Below are 18484 nucleotides of genomic sequence, written 5' to 3'. Positions count from 1 at the left end.
AAGAGATATTTGGTAGAGATCATTGAGAAGATGGAGTGGTTGTCACTTGGGAAAATGTTGAAATGTAAAAGATCAAAATAATAAAAACTAGTTTATTTTTAAGTTTTGTGGAGATTAGAAAGGAGTTTGTTTGGTTTTTGAAATAGGAAAATATTGAAATGTCTAATATTCAAAAGATGGAAGCTCATTGTATCATAAATTGTTTTTCATTTACTTTAAATTGAAAAGAAGTTTATTTGGTGACGAGATATTTTAGAAGATGGAGAAGCTTGTCATCTTCTTGAAGGAGGAAAAACATTGAAATGTAGAAGATTGAAAGAGCAAGGTTAGTTGTTTGGTAACTATTTATAACGAAGATGGGGAAGTTTGTCATCTTCTTGAAATAGGGAAAATATTGGAATGTAGAAGATCGAAAGGACAAGGTTGAAAGGACAAGGTTAACTATTTGGTAACTATTTATAATTCGTCATACATTAAATAGAATAAGATTTTGGTAAACTATTTATAACTTGTATAATAAAAGAAGTTTGTTTGAGAAGGGGATAGTTGTGAAAATAAGGAAACTTCTCATTGTCTTGAAATAAGAACAATATTGAAAAGTAGAAAATCAGAAAAAAAAAATTTATTTGATCAAAATTGTTCATAACAAAAAAAAGGAATGCTTATGAACGCTAGTTGTCTTCTAAACTATTTAACTTCCTCTGAAAGTTTATTTGACACACTTATCATCTTCTCATGACAGAGATCAGTTGTCTGGGACTATTTTTAACCTCCTCGAAGAAAAGTAATTAATTCGATGAGGAAATAGCAATGTCTATCATCTTGGAAAAAACATTGAAACATAAAAACATAAAGATCAAAGTGAACAAGACTGATTGTCCCAAAGAATATTTTTCAACTAAGTGAATAATAAAAAGATCTATCGATCTTATCCAATTAAGCGGCTGAGAGGATAGATTCGAAGTTCAGAGGCATGGAAAGTGAAAAACCGACAAGATTGACAGATTAGAAGTCCAGAAGAAAAATACGTACATTTAATTGGAAGCTATAAACTCCGGCTCAAAATCTAATTTCATACATGGAGTACAATTTAAAATTTCCTGTTTGAAATCGAATTACATACATGGAGTACAACCTAGAAGCTCCTGTTTGATATCGAATTACATGCAGTACAACTTAAAGGATCCCGTTTGAAATCGATTTACGCACATATATGCAGTACAGCTTCAAAATCCCTGTTTGAGATCAAATTACAGAGATGCAGTACAACTGAAAAGCTCCGATTTTATTCCAAGCGTTTATCCACAGTAAGCACATGTACAGAGTAGAGATGATATAGAGAGCGTCATGAAGAGCGCTGCATCTATATATGAGAGAAAAAGAATGGATAAAAGGAAGGCTGCCAGCTGAGCTTCACCAAGGAATACAAAGCTACAAGCTGCGCTTTCCACAATCATGAAGATCTACCTACACAAAACAGAAAATTGCAGAGAAATTTGAGATTTGAGAACGAGATCCGGGGGCTTCACTGCAGCATCCCTCTGATATCTCATTTCACCAAAACCTCACACAAATTTACAAATGCCAAATCTAACAAAACACCAAAACCTGTAAACCGGGACTAGCCGGTAAAGGGAAAAAACGATGAAAATGAAAATGGGGGTGAAATCAGAGCCGAGCAGAGCGGAAGACTGGGCGTCTTCACAGCTTCTGCTGAGCGAGCTCTTGCGAAGTAATGAAAGTTCCGTGGAATCCATAAGGCACTCGTGACGGCAACTTGACCGACGCAACCGGTTCCAGGGTCGCTGACGTGGCATCCAGAATGAGCAACTCGGACTGCGAAGTCAGCTCGTTGTGCATGAAAGTGAGAACGTAGCCGTCATCCTCCGCCGCCGAAGGATCCGACGTCCTCGGAACGAAGAACGGCTCGCCGCCATAACAACCCTCCTCGTACTCTATTTTCCCGACCACACTTTCCGGCGACTCCGCCTGCAAGTCCACCTTCGCGATCCCGGAAACCTTGGGCCACGGCTCCGCAATCGCCAGGTAAGCAAACCGGGCCTTCCGCCCGAGCTTGTTCCGGTTCACCTGCCCGGCCTCCAAGTTCATGGGAGCAATTTCCCGGCGAGTGGAGACGCCGGTTTTGAGATTGAGCCGGATTTCCGACAGAACGCTCCTCAGGTGCTCGTCGGATTCGTTGAAGATGGAATCCGGCGGAGTCATGCAAGACCCGATCACGACCACCTCGTCTTCGTTTTCCTCCCACGCGTTCCACAAATGGAAGCAAAAACAGTCGGGAACTTCCACCCATTTCATCCGGCTCTCGTCGGAGTCATACTTGGGCAAAATCCCGAACCGCGGAACCTTCTCCTTGTCGTAGATGACCGGGGAACCGCCGGTAACCATCTCTCCGAGCTTGAAGACCACCTGCTGATCCGGTACAACGACATAGTTCTGAGTAATGGCGAAGTCATGAATCATGGTGGGCTCGTTGAGAGAGATTTCTACATCGGGGCCCTTTGTGCCGTCGGGGTGAAACATGAAGTACTTGAGATATGGCTTCTTTATAACATCGTAACTCAGAGCAAAGAGCTCCTTGGTCTCCGGATCAATCTTGGGGTGCGCAATCATGGAGGATTTCAGCTGCCCTGAGAAATCAAACCGCCCGGCCGTCTCCAAGTCACCGTCAGCGGTTACCTTAACCGCGTAAGGCAAGTCGTCCTCGGACATGGCGAGGAGGCGGCCGTTGAAGTAAATGAGTCCCGCATTAGCGACTCCCATGCCGTTGGAGGTGTCGAGGAGTCCGCACAGACCGCGGGCGTGGTAGAGAACTAACCGCGCGATGCCGGAGTGGCCGTGGAGTTCGCCGATAGCCTTGGGATAAATTGCCCGCCCGAGCTTCTCCTCGTGGAGAAGACGCTGAGTCCGAGTGAATCTGTTGCAGTAGCTGGCGGCCCCGCGGTTGAGACTGACCGCGTGCACCATGCCGTCGCCGTCGAAGAAATGGTGCCCGGCCAACGGCTCGAACAGCGGATTCGCGCCGTTTCGAACGTACACTCCCTCCAAACACTCCGGAATCTCCCCGACCACTTGGAGCTCGTGGTGGACTGGACTTTCCGGCACCGGCGCAAAGTTCCCGGCGATTTGAATCTCCGGGTCGGCGGTCTTCGGCAAGGGAAACTTCTTCTCCAGTCCGGCAATGAAAGTCCTCTCCACGGTATCCAGCGCCGCCGCCGCCAGCTTCTGGACCGGATTCCAGTCGCAAGATTTGGGCTTGGGCTTCGCTTTTGATTTGGATTTGGATTTCTCGCCGGGGAAAAGCTTCGGGGTGGCCGGAATAGGGGCGGGGGCGAGAGAAGGGAATCTCCGGTGGGGGTCGGATGTCCAGACGATGGGCTTTTGCTCAATTGGGGATGTCGGCGTTGCGACCCGGGCTCGAATCCCGGCGTGCCCGTTTGATCTTCCGTCTGTTGGCTTTGAACGAAATTGGTGTTTCCATTGTGAGCGACTGTTACTTTCCACCACCAATCTCGCCGAGCAACTCATAGCCATGACTGAAATTTATACACAGAAGACAAAGGCCGAGCTCAATTAATGGTGTTGGACTGGAGAGAAAACGGAAAACTCGTGCTGGAGTTGAACTCTTGAGAAAAAAAGAAAACTTTTGATGGTGAGAAGAAAGAAAGAAAGAGGATTTGTTGGACGGTGAGGAGAAAGAAATTGAATGAAAGGAAGAGGAGGAAGAGAACTCTCTCTGAGGAGGGAAGGAAATGGCGGGGATATTTATAGGGGCTCATGGGGGTGCTTACGTGGTGGTTATAGAGAAGGTCAGGCGAGGGGTCAAATTGCCGGCGAGTCGGGCCGTTGAGAAAGTGGCACGTGGGAGGGATGTGGGTTGTGTTTTTCCTGATGGGAGTGCCGTTGGCGTCTGCGTCGGAGACGGACGAAGGGAGCGCGTTGAAGGATTTACTATATGAGACACGTGTTGGAAAACGAGTGGCTTGAGGAAAAAGGAAGACCGCCCGTTAATTTTCCACATATTTTTCCACTGCACAGCCCCGCAACTTCGCTGCCTCGATTTGGGCCCCGCCCATCTTAATTGTTTCTTACGCGTTGTTGGATACGTAGTTAGTGTTAAGTAAAGGAGTATTTGGCAAGTTCATTGTCTCCACATGTTACAAGTGTGTTCCATTTCATCCACTCTTAATTGCCTTTTGTAATCTATACTCTTATAATGCCTTTTGGCAATCTCCACCCTTTATGAGGAGTCTCTTTCAAGTCAAATGCAAGGCATCATTGCTATTGGATTCCTTCTCATTTCAAGTGAGGTGGGTTATATATTAATGTTTTATTTGTAATGTCAATTGTACTAGCTTCTTATAAGGTAGAGGTAGAAGTAAGGGAGGTGTGTTCTATTTTGTGTCTCACATATTAAGGGACGCGTGTTCTATTTTTATGTCTTAAAAGTTACAAGAAAGAGTGATCTAATATATTTTTGTGTCTTTTGTAAGATATTTTATATGAGTTTATTTTAGGTTAGAAGAGAGGGAGGTGTGTTCTATTTTTACGTCTTTTATAATGTATTTTGTTCGAGCTTCTTATAAGTTAGAAGTAAGGCACGGGTGTTCTATTTTGTCTTATAAGTTAGAAGTAACTGAGACATGTTCTATTTTTATGTCCATATTTTGTACGAGTTTCTTTTAAGTTAGAAGCAAGGGAGGCATGTTCTATTTTTATATCTTTTATAATGTGTTTTACACTAACTTCTTATAAGTCAGAAGGAAGGGAGCTTTCTATTTTTGCGTTTCACAAGTTAAAAGTAAGAGAGATGTGTTCTATTTATGTATCTTTTGTAGCATATTTTGTATGGTTTTTTTTTTTTTTTGAAGTTATAAGGGAGGGATGTGTATTCTATTTTTATGCGTTTTGCAATGTGTTTTGCATGAGTTTCTTCAAGTTAGGAGTAAGGCAAAGGTGTTTTCTTTTTGTAGTTCATTGTTAAAGAATTTCTACTAAGTTTCAAATAAGGCGTGTTCCATTTCTATGCATTTTGAAACTCATCCCTTGTGACGAGGAGCTTTCAAGTGACGAGATAGGAAAAAGTGTATCTTATGTAGTTGAATTGATAATTCTTCTAAATTCCAAACAAGGCATGTTCCATTTTCATGTCTTTTGTAATCTGTTTTTAATGAATCCCCTTCAAATTATAAGCAAGGCAAAAGTGTTTTATTTTCATAGATAATTATTAAAGAGTTTCTACTATATTTCAAACAAGGCATGTTCTATTTCCATTTTCTATTCTTCTTGTAATGTGGTCTTAATGAATCCCTTTCAAATTGTAACCAAGGCAAAAGGGTTTCATTTTCATTGATCATATTAATGAGTTTCTACTAAATTTCAAACAAGGAATGTTCTATTCCTATGCTTTTGGTAATGTGTTTTCAATGAATCCCTTTCAAATTATATGCAAGAAAAAAGTGTTTTCTTTTTGTAGATTGTTGTTAAAGAATTTCTACTAAATTTCAAACAAAGCATGTTTTGTTTCCATGTTTTTTTTTATGTGGTCCTAATGAATGCCCTTCAAGTTATAAGTAAGGAAAAAGTGTGTGCTTTTTGTAATTCATTGTTAAAAAGTTTCTTCTAAATTTCAAACAAGGCATGTTCTATTTTTATGCTCTGTACTAGTGGTTGTAATGAATCTCTTTCAAGTTACAATGCAAGGCAAAAGTGTGAGCCTTATGGGTAAGTGCAAGATCATGGTGTGTCAAAAAGTGGCGATGTGAAGAATATGTAGTTTTGAGATGTCTAAAAGTATTTCAAAATCCACTTTGACTTTTTTTCCACCCATCCTGATACCAAACCAAACATGTAATACCTTGCCTTATCGGGTACCCGATTTGAGAACAGGTACCCAATTTGAGCATGGACATCTGATTTCATAACAGGTACCCGATCTACATGCCCAAATCATGGCACCAAATTCAAATGCAAAGGAGATAGGGACCAATTTTAAAGTTAAATATTGATTTTTATTTGCCAAACTCAAAGGGGGAGACTAATTTTTAAGTTATATTATCCTAGTATAATATAGTTATAGCATAAATTGGGAGGAGGGGGTGGGAAATTATTATATATAGTTACTAAAATTTATTATATAGTATTAAATAATAATAATAATTATTTATTATATAATTACTTTATATATAGTTAGTACTTATTATATATTATCATATATCATATCTATTATAATTATATATTTTATATACTAGTAACCTAAGTTAATAAACTATATGATGATGTATGTTCCTAGGGGCCCCCTAGGGACATACATGTGTTCCAATGAGTCCAAAAGGGTCATGATATACCCTATGACCCCTTTCAACCCCTTATACGACAACATATGTTCCTAGAGGTCATTGGATGCTTAGGTACATACATCTTGTGTTTCAATGGGTAGAAAGGAGTTATAGAGTATCCTATGACCACTTCCAACCTATTACATGATGACATATGTTCCTATGGGTCCTAGGACCCCTATAGACATACATGTTTTGTTTCAATGGGTCAAAAGGGGTCATAGAGTATCTTATGATCCTTTTGACCTATTACATAACAACATACATTCCTAGGGGTCATAGGACCCCTAGGAACATATGTTGTCATGCAACAGGCCGAAAGGGGTCATAGGGTATCTAATGACCCCTTTTGACCCATTAGAACACAACATGTATGGCCCTAGGGGTAGGACACCTAGGAACATATGTTATCATGTAATGGATCAAAAGGGGTCATAGGATTTCAACCCATTGGAAGACAAAAAACATGATGGTCAACATCCTAGGACCCCTAGGAACATATGTTCTCATTAATGGGTCAAAATGGGACATAGGATACCCTATGACCCTTTCCTACCCATTGGAATATAAGAGGTATGTCCCTAGAGATCCTAGGAACCCTATGAACATATGTTTTCATGTAATGTATTTCTACCCATTGGAACACAACATGTATTTTTGTGTGTGTGTGTGTGTGTGTGTGTTATTGAAATGAGTCTTAGGTTATCTTATGACCCCTTTCAACCCATTTGAACTCAACATGTTTGTCCCTAGGGATCCTAGGACCCACAAGAACATATTTTTTCATGTAATGGGTTGAAAGGGGTCATATGATATCCTTTGACCCTATTCGACCTATTGGAACACAACATGTATGACCCTAGGGGTCCTAGGAACCCTATGAATATATTTTGTCATGTAATGGGTCAAAATGTGTCATGGCATGCCATATGACCCCCTTCTACCGATTTGAACACAACATGTATGTCCTTAGGGGTCTTAAGACCCCTAGGAACATATGTTATCATGTAATGGGTTGAAAGAGGTCATAGAGTATCATATGACCCCTTTTGACCCATTCAAAGACATCATGTATGTCCCTAGGGGTCCTACATACATCATGTGTTTGAATGGGTCAAAAGGGCTCATAGGGTTCCTTGTGACCCCTTTTGACCCATTAAATGATAACATATGTTTATAGGAGTCCTATGATCCCTAGGAAAATATATCATGCATTCGAATGAGTTAAAATGGGTCATATAGTACCCATGACCCTTTCTAACACATTATAAGACTACATATGTTCCTAGGGGTCCTAGAATCCCTAGGGACATAAATCATGTGTTTGAATGCATTGAAAGGGCTCATAGGGTAACATATGACCCCTTTTGACTCATTAAACGATAACATATGTTCCTAGGGGTTAGCAACATATATTTTCATATAATGGGTTGAAAGGGGTCCTACAGTAGGGTAAGTGCACCAAGTTGTGGTGTCAAAAGGGGGGTATAAGTGGACACCTTTTTCTTGAAATCTGTAAATTTTGAACTTCAACAAGAATTTAAAAATAGTTACGCTCAAAATTTTAAGATATGACAAAAACAAAAGTCGTAGTACTTTGAATCTAGTTTCTAAACTACTAATTTTTTTTCAAAATGGTTTAGTTTTAGGTCCTCAAAAAAGGGGCCCACAAAAAGTGGTACTGTTTATTCAAAAAACATAACACAATACAAAGTGTGGCCCCCCTAAAATTTGAACTTTTTTTTGAAATTCTTTAATCGCTCTAGTCAAAAGTTACTTAACACTATGTAGTTTATCCTAGATTTTTCAGGTAATTTTATAATGTGTATTTTTTTTTTTAATGAATTTTTTAACTTGACACATCCCAAAAACATGAAATATATGTGTGCTCCCCCTAGAAATAATTGAAAACTAATCTAAAATCAAAACTTTTTTTTTCAAAGTGTGTAGAATGGAGTCTAGTTTCTAAAAAACTAAGTTGTTGCAAAATTCGATGAAGGAGCTAAAATCTATAGCCCAATTAGTACATGGTGGTTTTTGACAAAAAATGAACATACATTCAAAAGAAATTATAGATGAAAGGCTTGAAATAGTTCAGATTAAAAATAAATTATATGGTTAGATAGCTAACACAGAGACCTATAATGCTATGTAACTTGATCTTATCAATACCCAACCATGAGGAATCTTGAAGGGGAGCACACAAGAAAAATCAATCATTTTTGTTATGTTTGTTGGAAAACACGTCTCAAACCTATTTATAAACTCCAAACCTTTGGGTTGGATCTCCAAGGCAAAACCAAGCCTTAGGCTTAGGTTTAATGCAAAGCTTTCAATAGCATGTGTGCCCTATAGCGCACACTCACTATTGGAAGCATTGAATTCTCAGTAGCACGTGCGCGGTATAGGGCGCACACACTATTGAGGCCTAAATTGCAAACCAAGACCAAAAGAGAGTTGGGTGGGGGGCGCCAGGGGAATAGCTATGTGTGTGTGTGAGAGAGACAAAGAGATAGAGAGAGTAGGCGGTGGGAGACAGAGTGGGAGAGGAAGAGGGAGAGATAAGAGGATGGGAGTGCATGTGTGTGAAAGAGAGAGAGTATGGAATGGGAGAGAGGGAAGACAGAGTAGCTCGAGAGAGAGTAGGGGATGGAAGAGAGAGTAGGCGATGGGAGGGGGAGAGAGAGTGGGGATACAAATGTGTGTAAGAGAGAAAGAGAGAGAGAGTAGGGGATAGGAGAGAGTTTGAAAATGTAAGAGAGAGTAGGGGTTAGCACAGAGAGAGAGAGAGAGAGAGAGAGAGAGAGAGAGAGAGAGAGAGAGAGAGAGAGAGAGAGAGAGAGAGAGTAGGTGGTGGGAGAGGGAGTGGGAGAGGGAGAGCAAGTGATAGAAAAAGTAGGGGATAGGAGAGGAGAGAGGGGGGGATGGGTGTGTGTGTGTGAAAGAGAGAGAGTAGGGAATGAGAGAGGGGAGAGAGAGATAGAGAGAGTAGGCAATGGTAGAGGGATGGGAGAGAGAGGGAGAGATTGAGAGTGAGAGTGAGAGTGAGTGAGAGTGAGAGTGAGAGAGAGAGAGAGAGAGAGAGAGAGAGAGAGAGAGAGAGAGAGAGAGAGTAGGTAGTGGGAGGGAGAGAGAGGTGGAATGGAAGTGTGTAAGAGAGATAGAGTACGGGATGGGAGAGAGTAGGTAGTGGGAGAAGGACTGCAAGAGAGAGAGAGAGAGGGAGGGAATGGGAATGTATATTTATTTATAAGAGAGATAAAGTAGGGGATGGGAGAGAGTGTGAGAGTTTGAGAGAGGGTAGGAGGTGGTAGAGAGAGCTCATATGGGATGGGAGCGAGAGAGAGAGAGAGAGAGAGAGAGAGAGAGAGAGAGAGAAAGTAGGGGATGGGAGAGAGTGTGAGAGTGAGTAGGGGATGGAAGAGAGAGAGTGAGAGTAGGGGATGGGAGAGAGAAAGTAGAGAGGGAGAGAGAGATAGTAGGAAGTGCAAGAGGGAGTGGGAGAGGGAGAGAGAGGGGGGATGGGAGTGTGTGTGACAAATCTAGAGAGTAGGGGATGGGAGAGGAGAGGAGAGAGAGAGGGGGGATGGGAGTGTGTGTGTGTGTGTGTAAGAGAGACAAAGTAGGGGATGGGAGAGAGTGCAAGAGTGTGAGAGAGAGTAGGGGATGGGGGAGAGAGAGTGAGAGTAAGGGATGGGAGACAGAGAGAGAGAGTAGAGAGGAAGAGAGAGAACTTGAGAGAGAGTGATAGTAGGCAGTAGGAGAGGGAGTGGGAGAGGGAGAGGGAGAGAGATAGGGGGGATGGGAGTGTGTGTGACAGATGTAGAGAGTAAGGGATGGGAGAGAGAGTAGGGGATGGGAGAGAGAGTGTGAGAGTGTGAGAGAGAGTAGGGGATGGGAGAGAGTGTGAGAGTGTGAGAGAGAGTAGGGGGTGGCAGAGAGAGTACGATGATGGGGGAGAGAAAGTAGGTGGTGGGAGAGGGAGAAAGAGAGGGGGGATGGGAGTGTGTGTGTGTGTGTGTGTAAGAGAGACATAGTAGGGGATGGGAGAGAGTGTGAGAGTGTGAGAGAGTAGGGGATGGGAGAGGAGAGAGAGAGTAGGGGATGGGGGAGATAAAGTAGGTGGTGGGAGAGGGAGAGAGAGAGAGGGGGGGGATGGGAGTGTGTGTGTAAGAGAGACAAAGTAAGGGATGGGAGACAATGTGAGAGTGAGCAGGTGGTGGCAGAGAGAGCTCATACAGGATGGGAGAGAGAGAGACTAGAGAGGGAGAGAGAGAGAAATTGAGAGAGAGAGAGAGAGATAGTAGGCAATAGGAGAGGGAGTGGGAGAGGGAGAGGGAGAGAGATAGGGGGGATGAGAGAGAAGAGAGTGGGGGGATAAGAGTGTGTGTGTGTCTGTGAAAGAGAGAGAGAGTAGGGGATGGGGGAGAGAAAGTAGGCAGTGGGAGAGGGAGTGGGAGAGGGAGAGAGTGGGGGATGGGAGTGTGTGTGTGTGTAAGAGAGACAGAGTAGGGGATGGGAAAGAGAGTGTGAGAGTTAGTAGGTGGTGGCAGAGAGAACTCGTACAGGATGGGAGAGAGAGAGTGAGATTAGGGGATGGGAGAGTGTGAGAGAGAGAGTGAGAGTAAGGGATGGGAGAGAGAGAGATTAGAGAGGGAGAGAGAGAACTTGAGAGAGAGAGATAGTAGGCAGTAGGAGAGGGAGAGAGAAAGAGATGGGGGGATGGGAGTGTGTGTGACAGATGTAGAGAGTAGGGGATCAGAGAGAAGAGAGTGGTGGGATAAGAGTGTGTGTGAGAGATCTAAAGAGTAGGGGATGGGAGAGAAGAGAGGGTGACAGAGGTAGAGAGAGTAGGCGGTGCGAGAGGGAGATCAAGAGAGAGAGAAAAAAGGATGAGAGAGGGGAGAGAGAGTAGGAAGAGAGAGAGGGTAGGGGATGGGAGAGAGAGTAGGGAGGATAGAGAGTAGGGAAGATGGAGAGTGATGTGTTTCCACATAGTGCGTATGCTCTATAGTGTGTACGCGCTTTATAGTGCATACGCACTATAGTGTGTATGCATTGAAATCACCTAAAAATGGACAAAAGCAACTTTGGGGCCCATTTCATCCATTTTTTTCTTTTAGTCTGTTATGCACTCTGTTATTCTGACAAAAATCATGGGTTTCAACATAGAAAACACTATTTCAACACTTTTGGAAGCTGGCAAATACCAAATTCAATCATTGGATACGTGATTTGAAGACTTTCTGAATATTCCTTGTATAGAAAAGGTTATTGCAATCTATTTTAAATATTGTTTATTGATATATAGATACAAATTTGATTATAATTTGACATGTTGTTTAATATATAGTGAATTCATTGAAATTTGTATGTTTGAATGAAATGTTATTTCAAAATGGTTAGAAATTTGACAAGTCGTTTGATATATATTGTGTATTCATTCAAATGATTATAATTTTTATATGTATTTGAATAATTTGTAATTTACACATTTTAAGTAATTTAGATGCTTGAATAATTTGACATGTAGAAATCATCATCATGCCAAGGAAGAAACCAAAATCTCAAACAAATGAAGATAGAGAGAGAGAGAGATTTGGCAATTAAAAGAGATAAAATAAAATTACTACGTGAGCAAAGAAAATTACAAAGCAATAATGAAGAATTGACTTTCAAAGAGGATCAAGAACCATCGGTACAAAGAAACAAAGAGAAAGAATTGGAAAGACAAAGAAAATGAATGAGACTGTTATGCTAAAGAAGACAATTGAATTGTGAAGCTACACCATCTTCCAATGTTGGAGTCATATCGTTTGCTACACCATCTTCCAATGTTGGAGTCATATTGTCCGCTACACCATCTTCCAATGTTGGAGTCATATCATCCGCTACACCATCTTCCAATGTTGGAGTCATATTGTCTGCTACACCATCTTCCAATGTTGAAGTCATATCATCCTCTCATGTTGAAGAGACACTGATTTGTAGATCCGATGATATACACACTCCATCATGTCATGTTGAAGGCACAACATCAACACATCAAGTAGGTGATATTCCATCTTTTGCATCTTATTGTCAAAGCACATCATCTTTGGTTCAAGGTACGCAATACACTTGACCTTATGTTGATGTTCAAAATATTGAGGGAATGGAAGAGATTATAACACCTTCTAGAATTCATTTTAGAAGACCAAAACATTTGATTGATATTGACACTAACATTTTGAAATCAAGGCTTGACAAGATTAGCAAATGTACTTATCAAAGAAAAGTTAATCATATGTGGAGATTATTTTTTGAAGAATTAAATATTATAGGTCAATGCCAATTATTTGTTGAAATGATGAGGAATTTGAAATTTAGGCCTATCATGAAGATTCTTGGGTTAAGAATGATGGACGATTCAAATGAGAAAAATATTGTAAAGAATCTAATGAGTGCTTATGACAAAGTGGGTTCTAAATCACACACCAAAGATAGTAATATCACAAGATGAGTACTTACATCAACAATAGTAAGTAGCCAAATGAAGAAAGCTTGACTCATGAGAAAAACAAGAAAAATATTAAAAATTGGTAGAGGTACTCTAAGGAGAGCCATGCTAAGGCATGAGAGATTGGAAGATCCAACAAAAAATGATTTATGGACATTTAGTAGTAGACTACCATGAAAGGATAAAGAAATTAGTGAAGCCTTGAAATCATTAATCGAAGATATTTTGAAAAATAATACACGTGTTTCCCCTAATCAAAGAGATGTTGTAAGAAGGAGGATTGGTAGCCAAAATCGTGACCCACATGTGAAACATTTTTTGGACTCAACTTAGACACAATTTTTTGCAAAATTTATTGGTATGTATCCTCAAATTCGAATAAGTCAAATATTTTTTGAGATGGGTAAACCTTTTTATGTGAAGATAAATCACACATGCATAGCTTGTTTTTGTAGGATACATATTGAATTTTTTAACCATTTTGATGTTTTTAGGCATATATGCATAGTTTTGCATTCTCAATTTGTTTTGCAGAATTGTGACATGAATGAGCCACCAAGATCTTCAAGGGAATTCATATCCAACATTTTATGTGAAATAGGGGATGGCCAACAATTTTATAAGACATCATGCTTGGATGGTACGTGCTTATTTTGTGGTTCTTTCCACCTTTTATCAACTTGTCAACATGTGGATAGTAGACATGGAATTGGAAATGAAATAGTAGATTATAGAAAATTTAAGAGAGCGACATATGCTCTAAAAGATGGGAAACATGGTAAAAGATGTGATTTAGTCATTGAAAAGATTCTAGTGTATGAGTTAATGAAGATTTTTCATGAAAATATTATATACGAGTATGCAAGGCATACACATAGAGCTTGATGGCTGTATTCGCAATTCAAGTTGTGCAAGGATACGTTTCCACTAGATACCATTGTTTCAATTGTAGATGTCGTAGAGAACTACACACTACAACCACAAAATGAGGTGCAAGCAAAGTATTATACTTCTCAACAGGTTTCCATAATTGTTCACATAACATTCATGCATTCACCTACAAGTACAAAGGATGACAGAAAGATTTTGAGGGAGTACCATTTTTACATCAGTGATGATCAATCACATTCTATAGAGTTTGTATATGGTTGTTTTCAACTATTTTATGGAGATTTGGCTAATAAGGGCATAACATATCATTAGCACATTATTTGGTCAGACAATTGCGCATCTCAATTCAAGAATGCACAGATGTTCTATTGGTTGAGCAGGATGCACAGGTTGTGTAGAATTCAATATATGTGGAATTTCACAGAGGCTGGTCATGGTAAGGGAGAGCAAGATGGTGCAAGCACATGTATTAAAAGAGCCTTGGCTCATGAAGAACTAAAGTACAAAGATGGAGCAATATTGATAGATGCAAAATCCATCATCCAATGGTGTAACGCTACAATGGGTCCAAGTAAGGAAGGTGAGTCTATGGTTCGTAGATTTTTTTGGTTGATAGATAATACTAACATTGCACCATATTAGGATTGTTGCACACTAACAAGATCTAGTAAGTTACACTCTTTTAGAAGCTCTGATGCAGGTTCATGGAGTATCCAAACATGAAAAATGGCATGCTATTGTCCATCATGTGAAGAGGAAAATTGGGATGACTATGAGTCAACTGAATGGGTGGACAAATGGGATATACGGGTTTTGGTCCCAATTGACACCTATCGTCCCTCACAAGCACTGAAAATGGTAGAGATGGATTTGTCTATTGACTTTGACCACTTGTCAGATCTAGTGCAACTTGGTAATATATATATTTATATATCTTTGTAATTTCAATATGTAACTTTATAACTTTTACCCAAGTATTTTCTAAATTAATGACTGCATTTTGTACATTTGTCACTGCAGGCCATGTTTTTGTTGTTATTACACCTGAAGACAATGAAGAAGGGATAGATTAAGATTATTATTTGTGTCATTGTGTTGAAGTCAAACAAAAATTGGATCACTCGGTTATATATGGTGAAGGTTTAGAGTACCATGTTGGTGCGGTGGTTGTAACAGGCACATGGCTTAGACGATTCTATGAAGAACCCTAACTTGTGGTTATTCAAGGATTGGCAAACAGAGAGGAAGATTCTTAATTATTCAAACTTTGTTGTCGTATCAAATGTCCACTTGATAAAATATGGTGAAAAACCAAATAATAAGATTCTTTGGAAAGTTCACGAGTTAGAACATGAGGCAATACTTGAGACATTAAAATGTTGAGCAGATCTAGTTGGCTCATTAGATTGAATAGGGAGAGAGGGAGAGAGAGAAAGAGTGATCAATTGGATCCAAATACAATGTTACAACCTCTTCCCCAAGACTATCCACATGACTAAGGTGGACTGTATTGTTATGATGTGTAAGTGATGAGATTTAGTTTTGATTTGTTTAGAATCTAGATACATTATTTGACATCTCTTGCTCTCTTCATCCTGATGATGGATCACTTGGTGTGATTCGAAACGTTGATGATAAAAAATCTTTACACAATCGAATCCAGAAATATATCAGTTTATTTTTGCTATGGATTGTGGAAATTTGATCTCTTTAATTTACATTATTTGAATTTATATTAGATTCTTTAATAGGACCCATTTTTAGATTAGTCGTTTGAATAAATGAAAGTTTAGAATTTGTTGTTTAGATCAAAATGTAATGAAAGAACATGAATATTTTTAGAATGTGAATGCTTTGTGATGTAAAGTCATGATTGTGTGCATGTAACTAGAAACTTCAAACTGGCGAAAGCAAGGATACAATGGGAGAAGTTTTCAATACTCATCACGCAAGGGTTATCATTTAACTCAGAAAGAAAGGATTTCTACAAATGGATAATTCTTAATGACAAGCCAAATTCAATTTTTTCCATTCTCTAATTTTAGTTGATTAATCTTATCTTAGATTTTTTATTGTGCTAAATCTTCATTTGCAGGTCACCAAAGAAGAAAGCTAATAAAGTTGACGCACAAGTGATAAAGGGTGTGATGCCAAAATCATTTACAAAATGGTATTATCAATTCACATCCTTAATATTGATTAGTGTTCTTTGTTAAAGTATCATTTTATGTTAATCATCTTATGCCTAGAATTGTAGAGGATCACAATCATCAAAAAGTAAGAAGGAAAATAGGTGTTGATCTGATGATAATGGGGCAATGACAGATATAGTTCTCTCTAAGGATAATGTAGCTATTTAAATCATGCATATTTGATGGCCATTTCCATCTAGTTTTTTGTCCTTTTTCAAAACACTATTTCTAACATGGTGTTGTTCAAGTTCATGAATGATCACAATATTCATGACTATACAACAAGTGTGTGTGTTTGATGCAAAGCCCTCCTATATTCCCCTAGGAACCACAACTCAACTCTGGGGTTCTCTTGTATTCTTAGAATCTACCCAAGGAATTAGACTCTACTAGGGTTCAAGAGGAGGTCTTTGACTTGGTAACATCTTCCTACAACCATGTCTAATAGGTTATAACCCAAATCTTCAGTTTGTCTTCTAAACACTCACATTGTTCACCATGCACCTAGTGTACCTTGGTGCCTCCAACATACCAAAACTCATCCTTGGATTCATACCATGAACCCAACACCTTCAATAATCTCATAACATCCCATATAACATGTTCCAACTCCTTGCACACTCTCAGCAACTCATCTCTTACACTTTCTCAATTTTACCTCTTCTAGGCTTGTTCCAACTAGCCCTTGCCAGTCACTAATTTGTTGTTTTCTCCAAACTTTCCCACAGAACTTCCTAAAATATTGGGTGATTAAAATACCCTTTTCCTCACTCTAAAATATACTCCAAAACCAACTACACTTGTTTTTGTAAAATATCACTCAAAATTGGCTATTTCAGTCTGCTAACTAGGCCTAGTTTAAGGCCATTTACAAAGGGACTCACAATCCCTTGACTTTTGGAACTCCCATGACCCAAAACAGTCTTAAGAGATGAATCAAATGCAAGGATTCTTCTATTTTTTTGGTCTCATGATCAAATTTACAATGGTTTTTACAAAACCCTCCTTTCTAGCCCCTTTACCCTAGGGCTTTCTAGAAATCTTACTTTGCAATGTCTCTAGCACCCCAAAATGGTTGAAACACCTTCACCTTGGTTATATTAGATGACTTCCAACATAAAATTAAACTCTTTTTTGGAGAAAACACTAAATCCACCTTTGGAGCAATCACATACCCCTTTTTATGCACTCAAATTTTAGGGAAAACTATACATTCATTGCTCAAACTTCAAAACTCTTACATTACCAATCAATTTTGAGCATCCAAACTTGTCTCCCACACATGGGAATGAGGTTTTAAACTCATTTAGAATTTCAAAACCAAATGAAACCTCCCTTTGGATCCCTTACATGACTCGATTAAGCCCATTTTGGCTTATATTGCCAATATTGGCAATTTTACAAAATATTGCACTTTTAGTGCCTTTTACATCTTTTAGAGGCTTTGATAGCCTTATTACATTATTCAATACCTTTATAGGTCTTTTCTATCCACCCCTAACCTAGGATCAATCCAAATCCATTCCTAGTGACCCCTAGGTACCTTATAGGCTCAATAATGCCATTACGGCTTACATTAATGCTTTGATTATAATATGATCAATCTATAATCAAAATAAGATCACATGTCCATGATTAAACTCATCACAAGTTTTAATGACCTTAGAAGGCCATTTTTCTTCTAATCCACCTAAGAATTTCTCATCTTGCCTCCTACTTGAGACCTTGGTGCTCCTACACCAGTGTTGGCCAACAATTGGAAAATTTGTGTTATCGATTGAGCTACTAGATCTTGCCATTTTTATTTTTTGTCTTGAGAAAATTCATACACTTAGCATAACTACTATCTTTCAAAAGTTCTTCCTTATCCTTATAAATATTGGATTTGAGTGTAGTTTCAATATTTGGTAGCTTATTACCAAGAGTAGTCATCTCATAGAAAAAAAGTCTTCCAGGCTGATGTAGAGGATAGGGTGATGGACCCAAGTAACAACCCAAAATGAGCAAATTTGTAATAATGTGCTAAGTGACCCTTCTGGGTCCTGATGGGAAAATCCCACAAATAGTCAACTCTAGGATGTTTTTAGGCTTTAATAGGTTTGTTCTAGCCTATCTAGCATGTTCCCATCAACACCTTTCAGTTTCCATACCCTGCAAGCCAAAATGCATAATTCACCCAAATGTTGTCAATGCATTTTCACAAGTTTGTGATAGTAGCAAGACAAAATGATGGATAACTTTTGATTTTTTCAAATGACTCCTTGAATAAGTGACCTTTCCAGATACCCTTTATCCTTGTCTAAAACATATGTAAGACTTAGATGCAACTCCTTTAGAAAAAATCTAAGATTCTACACACTGCCCCTGTTTTCATCAATGAAGCAATAGTACATTTACAAAGCAACATATAGAAATACTCAATGTATGGACTTCAAAATTTTCATAGGCTCCTAAAATAACTTTAATTAGACAAATCCACTCTCAATTTTAGTCTATGGGTTCCCTAACCCGAAAAGCCCCAATTCACTTCTCAAAACCCTTATTCC

At 39.3% G+C, this 18484-nt stretch overlaps 1 protein-coding gene across 1 annotated transcript; it reads right to left on the bottom strand.

Annotated features, from left to right (window-relative positions):
- Positions 1-1264: 1264 nt before the first annotated feature.
- LOC149529429 (9-cis-epoxycarotenoid dioxygenase NCED3, chloroplastic-like) lies at positions 1265-3761 on the bottom strand. Its single transcript, XM_089809828.1, has one exon. The coding sequence runs from the start codon at positions 3550-3552 to the stop codon at positions 1702-1704; it is 1851 nt and encodes a 616-aa protein (XP_089665954.1). The 5' UTR covers positions 3553-3761; the 3' UTR covers positions 1265-1701.
- Positions 3762-18484: the final 14723 nt, after the last annotated feature.

This window comes from Cupressus sempervirens, chromosome 11 (assembly GCF_028749045.1).
Source record: "Cupressus sempervirens isolate cs-2001-9-10 chromosome 11, ASM2874904v1, whole genome shotgun sequence".
In the NCBI taxonomy this organism is placed as follows: Eukaryota; Viridiplantae; Streptophyta; class Pinopsida; order Cupressales; family Cupressaceae; genus Cupressus; species Cupressus sempervirens.
The sequence above is the reverse complement of the archived record's forward strand: the minus strand, read 5'-3'. Positions and strand labels throughout refer to the sequence as shown.